General features: G+C 52.1%; 1 protein-coding gene across 2 annotated transcripts in view; it reads left to right on the forward strand.

Annotated features, from left to right (window-relative positions):
* PHF8 (PHD finger protein 8) overlaps nucleotides 1–10415 on the forward strand; it is a 44543-nt gene extending 34128 nt beyond the window's left edge. For both annotated transcript variants that reach the window (XM_053294156.1, XM_053294155.1), the window contains exons 18-21: nucleotides 1586–1681; nucleotides 2093–2202; nucleotides 7193–7550; nucleotides 8743–10415. In XM_053294156.1, the coding sequence (XP_053150131.1) occupies nucleotides 1586–1681; nucleotides 2093–2202; nucleotides 7193–7550; nucleotides 8743–8831 (653 nt within the window). In that variant the 3' untranslated portion in view covers nucleotides 8832–10415. The remainder of the gene's footprint in view (nucleotides 1–1585; nucleotides 1682–2092; nucleotides 2203–7192; nucleotides 7551–8742) is intronic.
* Nucleotides 10416–10454: the final 39 nt, after the last annotated feature.

Genomic DNA, 10454 nt, shown 5'->3' on the forward strand with positions numbered 1-10454 from the left:
CTAATATAGCATTGGGATTTGCCGTTGCCTCCAGGCAAGCAGGCAGCAGAGTGGCAAATCCCCCTGCCTGGCTTTGCTCCCCCCACCCTTTGCCTGGCCATTTGTGCCACCCCCTCCCCCAAGATCGACAGCTGCCATTGTGCTCTGCTGTGTTGGCCCAGCTGAGGGATCGCAGTGTCTCTCCGTGGTGACTGTGTGCAGGCACTGGATACCCTCCCCCTTGCCACCCCATCCGGAGTAGTAGCATACAAATGAGAGATGGGATGCATAGCCTCTCGCAGCAGTGGTGTTTACAGGTGGGGGGTGAGAGACAGTGTAGGGAAAGGGAGAGGTAGGCAGGGACCCCGGGCGGGAAGTGATCGACTGTCCCTCAAACACCATTTTTGCAAAGCTAAGTTGGTATGAAGTCCAGGGTCTCCTGTGGAATAATTTTGAAAATCCCTGCTTTTGTTTTCGTAGCTTTTGTGCTTGCAGAGAGAGAGATTTTTATAGATCTGTGCAAGAGGGAGCTGCTGTGCTGAGCAAAGCCCCAATTTCATTGCCCTCAACCAAATGAATTTCTTTGCAAGCTTCTCTGGAGTTCTTAAAAAAAAAAAACACACAAACCTGAGCAATTGTGCAGCATGTCAATGTACTATATGCAAATTTGCCCAATTTGTATAATTTCTTCCAGCTATAGAATTGAGGGGCGGGGGTAACTGAAGCAGTGAAACATTGCCTGATAGATTTTAGTCTGTTGGATTCAGTGTTCCCTCTAAGGCGTGCCCATGTGCACACGCTCACACAGTTTTTAATGTCCGCTCAGCTAATTTTAGATCCCACTCAGGTTGAATCCAGAAGGCCCCACTCTGAATGCATGTGCGCACACACTGCCTTGATAGTGCCACCCAGAACAAAACTCATTCCGCACACAGATGAGAAAAGAGAGAGGACACTGGTTGGGTTCTGTCGCCCTTCACCAGGGATCTGGATGCTCCCTTCCCCCTCCTCCTCTTCTGAAGCATAAGAGACTGCTGCAGTTAGAGACAGGATGTGGGTGGTATGGAAATGAAGACTTCCTGTGAGATTAACTTGGTGGGTGCATTTGGCTGGCAGGCTAGGCAGCTGACTGCTCGCCATGTTTAAAGTCGAGTAGAATTTGGTTAGTGACCCAAGGTGTGTGTTGCTTTTCTCTGTGCTCCATGGCCTGGCTCATTTGCTTGAATCATCAGAAGCTCTTCACTCTTGCATCTCTTTTGTGGCTTGGAATGAAGAGTGGCTTGCACTTTGGCAGCATGGGGGCTGGTGGACAGTTGAATGGTTCTGTCTACCTTCTTGCCACAGGGGGATTGTAGAAGAGGATCCCTTGCTGTTGTGTGTTTCTTTCTGTCCCAGACAGTTGCTGTAGAAGATATGGGTGCTGACACTGCCACATGACAACCCACTAACAATTCCTGGGGTGGGTGGGTTGTATTTGGGGTGGGGGGTTGGTGAGGTCCAGCTTTGCAAGTGTAGGGCAGACTCTGCTCTCGGTATCTGAAATGGAAGTGTCTGCCTAGAATTCGGTTTCAGCTCTGTTCTCTTCTCTCCCACCCCCCCACTCTAGTTTACCCTTCCTTGGAATCTGATGAGGATGACCCAGCCTTGAAGTCGCTACCAAAGAAGAAGAAATGCACAGATGATGCTCCCTGGAGTCCTAAGGGTAACAATCCACTTGTCTCCTCTAATCAAGACTCTGCACATTAAGTGATTCTGCAGGAAAAGCTTGGAGAGAGAGAGAGAGAGAGAGTGTGTGTGTGTGTGTGTGTGTGTGTGTGTGTGTGTGTGTGTGAGAGAGAGAGAGAGAGAGAGAGAGAGAGAGAGAGAGAGAGAGCAGATTTGTAGCCCTTGTGGCTGTGAAGATTTGTTTGGAAATGTGTGCATGAAGTGCCCACTGAAATCTCAGAAGTCAGATGTGCTCCTGAATAAAATTTCTAATTGTTATGGGAAGGGCTTCAGCGCCCCCACATAGGTCTTTGACCTTCTCTGTGATAAGCAGTAGCAGAACAAATTGAGCAAAACAGGAAAGAACATGCAAATCGTGGAGTTGTCTCATTTCTTCCCCTTCTTGCAGCCCGGGTGACCCCGACACTGCCCAAGCAAGCCCGCCCTGTGCGTGAGGGGACCAGGGTGGCATCTGTCGAGACTGGCCTGGCAGCTGCAGCAGCCAAACTGGCTCAGCAGGTAATGGCAGGATGGGCTTTGGAGGAGAAGTTGCTGGGCACAGACCCGGGATCCGCTTGAGGGCAGTCTTCTCCCTCAGAGGGGCTTTTGTTCCACAGGCAGGGAAGCTTCAAGGTGCAGCAGTGACCTGTATTGTTGAGGTCAGAGCGAGCTTCCCCTGACCCACACCCCCAATGTATTTATGAATTGCTTTTTTTTGTCGGAGGCACTCAAATAGAGAACCAACTTAATCCATTTCATAGAACCAACTTAATCAATTTTAAAATAATGTATAGTAATGTTGTTATGACTTCCAGCCAAACAAATAAATGCAGCCAACACTTTAAAATAACAATGAGAATACATAAAAGTTGTTGAACAAATATCAAACTGCAGCTAGTTGATTACTTCAGTGAACCAAAGTAGGCATGGGCTGTGACAGATCTGGGTACTGAGCTCCTGCCCATTCAGTATTGCCTACAGTCTTCTTTCAGCGCCGGTTCATAGCAAACATGGAGATGCATGCAAATCCAGTTGTGTGAATTAAGTACTGTTTCAGGATTCAGTTCATTTCCTGGTTGCTGCACTGCAGGCACATTTCAATGTTTGGCAAAAGGTGGTCTGTAGGAGTATATGCCTCTGCTTCCTGGGCAGAGGTACCTTTTTGTAAGGTGGTGACTGTCTTTTACTTCGTAGTAGCAGAACAACAGCTGTTCCTGTTCATCTCAGCAGAGTGTCCCAACCAGTGGCTATTAAAGAAGTTTAGAGTTGGAAGAGGCTTTGGAGGTCTTGTGCTCCAACCCCTGCTTGGTGCAGAACTGTGCTAGAGCATCCCTGACAGACGGCCATCCACCCTCTGTTTGGAAACCTCTAGTGAAGAGGAGTACCACTAGGCAAAGCAGACAAATTGCATTTAGACCTTTCCTTCTCACTCTGGCCCACTGGCTCTAGTCCTCCTCTTGGGATCAACAGTGTCTCCTCACAGCCCTTCAGAAATGGGAAGGCGCTGCTTGTATCTCCCTTGAGTCGCCTCTTCTCCAGCCTAAACATGCCCAGCTCCTTCCACCATTTCTCATACGACCTCAGCATCCTTGTTGCCTTCCTGTGAACCTCTTGCAGTTTATCAGTGCCCCTCTTGAAATGAGATGGCGTAGAACTGGTTCCAGTTCAGGTCTGACCAGTGCAGAATTTATTTTTATTTATTATTTATTTATTTATTTATTTATTTATTTATTTTTGCATTTATATACCGCCTTTCGTTAAAAAGATAACCCCAAGGCGGTTTACAAAAGTTAAAAACATACAATAAAAAGACAATAAAAACATGTTAAAAATATAAAAACATAAAACAGGCATAAAAACAATACAACAAATACAACAAATAAAAACACAAAGAAGCTGCAGTAGAAAACGATTATGTAAAAGCCTGGGTAAAAAGCCAAGTCTTTAAAAGCTTTCTAAAAGCCGTGATGGAGTCCGAGGAACGAATGGCCACTGGGAGAGCATTCCAGAGTCTGGGGGCAGCAACAGAGAAGGCCCTGTCCCGAGTGCACGACAGCCGGGCCTCCCTCATTGTCGGCACCCGGAGCAGGGCCCCCTCAGATGTCCTTGTCAAGCGGGCAGCAACCCGTGGGAGCAGGCGGTCCCTCAGATACCCCGGGCCCAAACCGTTTAGGGCTTTAAAGGTCAAAACCAGCACCTTGAATTGGACCCGGAAACGAACCGGCAGCCAGTGCAGCTCTTTCAAAATGGGGGTGATATGTTCCCAACGGGCAGCTCCGGATAAAACCCTCGCTGCCGCGTTTTGCACTAGCTGCAGTTTCCGGATATTCTTCAAGGGCAGCCCCACGTAGAGCGCGTTACAGTAATCCAGCCGCGACGTGACTAAGGTGTGGGTAACCGTGGCCAGATCTGCCTTCTCGAGAAAGGGACGCAGCTGGCACACCAGCCGAAGCCGTGCAAAGGCACCCCTGGCCACCGCCTCCACCTGAGCTTCCAAAAGCAGAGCCGGGTCCAGTAGTACCCCCAAGCTGCGTACTTGCTCCTTCAAGGGGAGTGCAACCCCATCCAGAACCGGTAAAATCTCCTCATCCCGATTGGCTCTCCTACTGACCAACAGTACCTCCGTCTTATCCGGATTCAATTTCAGTTTGTTAGCCCACATCCAACCCATCACGGCCTCCAGCCCCCGATTCAGGACATCCACCGCCTCCCTAGGATCAGATGACAAGGAGAGATAGAGCTGAGTGTCATCCGCATATTGCTGACAACTCAGTCCAAATCTCAGGATGACCTCTCCCAGCGGCTTCATGTAGATGTTAAACAGCATGGGGGACAAGACCGATCCCTGCGGGACCCCACAGGCCAACGGCCACGGGGCCGAGCAGTAGTCCCCCAGCACCACCTTCTGAACCCTCCCCTCAAGAAAGGACCGAAACCACTGCAACGCAGTGCCTCCAATTCCCATACTCGAGAGGCAGCCCAGAAGGATACCATGGTCGATGGTATCGAACGCCGCCGAGAGGTCCAGCAGAACCAACAGGGACGCGACGCGCTCCCCCTATCTAGTTCCCGGCGTAGGTCATCCACTAGGGCGACCAAGGCAGTCTCAGTCCCATACCCGGGGCAGAAGCCAGATTGAAAAGGGTCCAGATAATCCGTATCATCCAAGACCCTCTGCAGCTGGGACGCCACCACACGCTCCATCACCTTGCCCAAAAAGGGGAGGTTAGACACAGGTCTATAGTTGTCCAGGTTGGAGGGATCAAGGGAGGGCTTTTTTAATAGAGGTCTTACCACCGCCTCCTTAAGGCACGATGGCATCCTGCCCTCCCTTAATGAAGCATTAACGATCACCTCCAGCCATCTACCTGTCCCCTCCCCGGCAGCTTTTATTAGCCATGAAGGGCAAGGGTCAAGAGCGCACGAAGTTGCCCGCACACTGCCCAGGATCTTGTCCACATCCTCAGGCCGCAGCAACTGAAAAGAATCCAACACAACGGGACCAGATGGTACCAAAGGCACGTCTGCCGGAACTGCCAAAACTCTGGAGTCCAGGTCAGCACGGATGCAAGCGACTTTATCTGCAAAGCGACAGGCAAACCGATCACAAAGAGCTGTAGATGGCTCCTCCCCCATTGTCTGGGGGGATGTGTGGAGCAAGGTTTTCACCACACGAAACAGCTCTGTTTGTCTGCACTGAGCAGACGCAATGGAGGCGGAGAAAAAGCATTTCTTCGCCGCCCCCACCGCCACGGCATAGTCCCTAAAATGGGCTCTAGCCCGTGTTCGGTCGGATTCGTGACGACTCTTCCTCCAGCGTCGCTCCAGCCGTCGCCCAAGTTGCTTCGTCGCCCTAAGCTCCGAGGAAAACCAAGGAGCCGAACGGGCTCCACCAAGCCGGAGAGGGCGCTTGGGGGCAACCGTGTCAACAGCCCGGGCCATCTCTCCATTCCAGAGATCAACCAAGGCCTCGACAGGGTCACCAGCTCTGGACACTGGAAACTCCCCGAGGGCCATCTGAAATCCAGGCGGATCCATAAGCCTCCGGGGGCGGACCATCTTAATCGGCCCACCACCCCTGCAGAGGGTAGACGGAGCAGTCAAACTAAACCCCACCAGGTGATGATCTGTCCATGACAAGGGAGTGGTCTCAAATTCCCCCACCTCCAGATCATTTATTTCCCGGTCGGCAAAAACCAGATCCAGAGTGTGTCCCGCCACATGGGTAGGGCCCGATACCAATTGAGACAGGCCCATGGTTGCCATGGAGGCCATGAAATCCTGAGCCGCACCCACTAGGGGGGCCTCAGCGTGGACATTGAAATCCCCCAAAACAATAAGCCTGGGGGAACCCAAGGCCACCTCCGAGACCACCCCCGCCAGCTCAGGTAGGGAGACTGAAGTGCAGCGGGGTGGTCGGTACACCAGCAGAATCCCCAGCCTATCTCGGAGGCCCACCCTCAAGGACAAACACTCAAAATTCTGAGATTGCCTGACCGGGCACCTGGAAACGGGAAGAGTCTCATGAAAGATGACTGCAACGCCTCCTCCCCGACCCTCGAGGCGGGGCTGCTGCACGATCTGGAAACCTGGAGGACAAAGCTGAGAGAGACCAACCCCGCCCAGCGCATCCAACCAGGTCTCCGTCACGCATACCAGGTCAGCACGCTCATCCACAATCAGATAGTAGATGAGAGATGTTTTTGTGTTAACTGACCTGGCATTCAGCAGCAGCACCCTAATCCTCGAAGGAGTGTTCCCAGAGCTCCCTAGGGTCAGAGGGTTGGGAGAAGGGCCGGAAAAAGGAACAGGCCTCAATTGCCTGGACCGATTTCCCCTGTAACGGCCTGCCGAACTCCCACCGCCATACCTCCCTCTGCCCGCTACCCGTGATATTGCCGCCCCCACTCCAGACCCACTTTTTCGCTCCCCCAGGCACATCTCCCCAGAATAAACCACCACGGCTTCTTGGCTTAATAAAAAACCAAGACCAGACTTGCGTGATCTCCTGCTAGCTTCTTGATTGTGGGAAGACAGATCTTCAGGGCAGAAGAAAAAGATCTTCAGGGCCCCAGGCAGCTCACCCCAAGGCTGAGAGCCACAAGGACAAGAGCCCTTGTGCTCTCGCCCTTCAGCTCACGCCAAGAGGCTCACACCCCTGGCCCAGCCTGAGCTTTAAAGCAGCAGAGTCAGCCCCACAGATTGAACACACCTGAAGAAAGGTAGGGCAGAAGCAGAAACACAGTCACTGCCAGCCCAAGATCTTCCCTCTTCCCTAAATAAAGTGGAACGACGGATGGTGAGTGAGTGTGAAGTCGATGGATCCCTGTCCCAAAAGGGCTCGCAGTCTCTCTTCTTTTGCGGCATAAGTCATTCTGAGAAGGTCCTTGTTGGGAAGCAAAGTGCTCTTTATGTAGTGCCTCTCCCCAGCCCTGCAGAAGGGCAGTGGTGGTCATATCTCACATGTAGACAAGGGACTCCATCTCTGCTCGCTCTCTCCCTTTTTCAGGAGCACCAGAAGTTGCAGCGGCGGAAGCTCGTTGTAAAAAGGAAGCTGCCGTCTCCAAAGGCACCCAGCCCGGAGCCGGAGCCAGAGCCAGTGGAAGCAGAGCCAGAGCCAGAGCCAGAACCAGACCTGCCTCCTCAACAGGACCCAGATCCTGTGGCGGCCCCAGTGCCCACCCCTCCCACGCCTGAACCCAAACAGGAGCAGTTTGCCGGCAGCCTGGTGGATCACGAGTACACTGCCCGGCCCAACGTCTTTGGCATGGCCCAGGTGAACCGCGGCTCCACCCCCATGGCTCCCGGTGTCTTCCTGTCCCAGCGGCGCCCTTCGGCTGGCTCACCAGGTCCCCAAGCAGCACAGGGTAAGTCAGCTAGCATGCGTGGCCTTCTGGAGGGCCGTGCTTCCAAAGCAGCTGGAAGACAGACCTCAGAGTGTTCTCAGAATGTGCTTACCAGGGACAGTGGGGTTCTGTCCAAAGGAGGTGACAGGTTGGGTGATATGAGCAAGGGTATCTTTGGACCTGTCCATGTCATGCAAATGTTTCACTGACCTCTGTGAACTTGAATAGAGTAGCATAGGGGCCAGGAGACTGATCCGTACGCCAAGAAGTCACAGGTTCAAAGCATGTCTTTGCCAAAGCTTGCTAGGGTGGCCTCAAAACAAGCTCCTTCTCTCTTTCAATGCACAATACTGTCATATCTTACAGGAGTTGTTCTAAAAATTACTAAGAGAACATATGCGAACCATTCTGAACACTCTGAAGTGCCCTATAAATGTTAAACACTATTATTTGGTAGATTGGAGGTTGAAGCCTGTTGAGTCACTAGTCCCTGGCCAGATCGAGCACCATTGACTCACTGCTTTTTCATCCAGGAATACATGATCACATAAACACTCACCTGGCTGCTCCCTCAGTTGGATGGAGTTCATGGCTCCAACAGACGGAATAGTGTTCCTTGAATAGTCAGTCAAGCGGCCTTCCCATGAGGGATGGCCGAGGCCCCAGCCCTTGAGTAGAGGGCTTTGGGACTGCAAAGAGGGAGCTGGATGGATCTCCTGCACATGCCCCATTGAAATGATTTGTGGACTGTCCCAGGAGTGCTGCTGTTCATTTTAGTGATGCTTACATGGGGAATCTCTTCCTGGGGATTGTGCCCCCCATTAATAATATGTGAGCAGGAGGCGGCATTTAGATTTTTCAGCTCAGACATGAAAATCGGGTTGGCCTTGTGGCTGGCCTTGTGGCTGTACCATCCTGGTTCATGTAGAGAGAAGCTGTTACTTCAGGAGGACAAGTTTGTTTGTTTATATTAAATCTTTCAATAAAATAAATTAACGCCCAGTCCACAGACTTGGGGCAGTGTACAAAGCAAGAACAGCATCTGAGGTTGGTTCTTAAAAAAGATTTTAAAGGGCAAATGCCTGGCAGAAAAGAAATGTCTTCAATAAGGTCTTATAGGCTGAAAGGGAGGAGGCAGACCGAATCGGGGCGGGGGGATACCAAAGTTGCCAGTGACTCACAGTTCCTCCTCCTGCCCTTCTGCTTTCCCCAGGGAAACGTCCCAAGAAGGGGTTAGCGACTGCCAAGCAGCGCCTCGGCCGCATCCTGAAGATCCATCGCAATGGCAAGCTGCTGCTCTGAGTGCTGCCCTGAAGTCCGCTCCAGGCCTGACGCCCCTCGGGCAATGGAGGCCAGGCAGTTCACAGAGACATGTCTGGAGGCATGCTGCTTTGGTCTCCTTGGAGCCGCCAGGACCATGGGGGGTGTGGGTGGGGCGTGTGCTACCTCTCCCTTCCTCCTGTGGGTCGGAGACAGGACTGAGCTGCCCCTGCCGCAGGAAGCGTCCAACTGGACTGGCAGTTGCTCTGATGTTGAGCGGACCCACACCGGCTTCCCCTGGAGGGGCAGACCATGCAGGAGGCGGAGGGCTTCATGGTGCCCACTGACTCTCCATCCCTACCTCGACCTGCTGCACTTCTTTTGGTTCTGGGGCTGATACCTCTGAAGAATTCTCCTTTCCCTCTGCCAAATCACATGTGGGGTGGTGGTCAGGGGTTCCCCCCTTCCTCTTCTCTAGCACTTCAACCACCCTTCTTATTTTGGCTGCTGCACACAGGTTCTGGCACGCCAAGGATTTTGATTTTGATTTTTTTTGGCATTGACAGGTTTTCCCAGCAGGAAGCAACTGCTTGTGGCCTTCATTGAAGCAGATGCCCCACTTGTAATTCGAGAGGGATCCCTTGCCCTCCGAGGCTCTGCAGCTCCTTTCCAATAAGCCTTGGGGGAGGTGTGGGCGTGAAACCATTGCCCAGTGCCCTATAGCCTAGAGTCACCAACTGCTCCGCAGACTCCAAGAAGGCAGGACAGAGACACACACCCCACAACTGTGTTCTTTCTCAAGAACTTGCAGTAGTGGGGGAAGAATCCCAGACCAGGGATGCCCCTACACTCAGTGGCTTCAGCCAAGTGGGTGGGGGAGGTTTATGCGCAAACAGCATGGCTTATAAACAAAGCACACCCTCCTGGTAGCTTCCCATGATTCATGTGCTGCTGGACTGTACCACCTCAGACTGCAGGTGGGAGAATCAAAAGTCTGGTAGGCTCTCCTAGATGATAAACTGCACCTTCGAGGGAGGTCTGCCTGACTGGCCGCTTGTGGCTGTGTACAAGTATTTAGGCGGCATCCTAACAGTTCCCTTTGCCCCACTTGCAGTCAGAAGGGGTACAGGCCAACACCAGATCCCTCATCTGGGGCTGCTGCCGCCTGCAGCATTGCTCAGAAGGGACAGGAGTATCCCACCTGCAGGCTTCCTGTTATGCCAGGAGGGTTTTCAGTGCAGCTTCGGCAGCTGTTCCTCTTGCAGCTCTCTCTGGTGGTTTCGTTTCCCTCGCTGAGCCTGCTTTGAGACTTTTGACATAAAGCAGTCTCCCTCCACCTCCCCTCCCCACTTCTTACCTACAGCGGCTGGGAAATTCATGCGGCAGGGAGGGCACCAGGCCCCCTAAGCAAGGACTTAAAACGCGTTTCTACCCAGCCGCACGGCTCAGTTTCTATGGCTGTGTACCATATTTTTACGCCAGGCTCCAGCAGGCTTTGTGTAAATGTTTGAATTCTATTTTTTAGGCATCTCTCTAGAAATGTGTGTTTAAAAAAAAAATCAAACGAGGATGATACTTTTTTTTTTATATATATTCTGGGTTAGAATAAAAGCCTTTGTCAGTTTAGTGTGGCTTGTGCATGGGGTCTACTTCTCGGATATTGTT

The sequence above is a fragment of the Hemicordylus capensis genome, chromosome 2, assembly GCF_027244095.1.
Source record: "Hemicordylus capensis ecotype Gifberg chromosome 2, rHemCap1.1.pri, whole genome shotgun sequence".
NCBI classification, from domain to species: Eukaryota; Metazoa; Chordata; class Lepidosauria; order Squamata; family Cordylidae; genus Hemicordylus; species Hemicordylus capensis.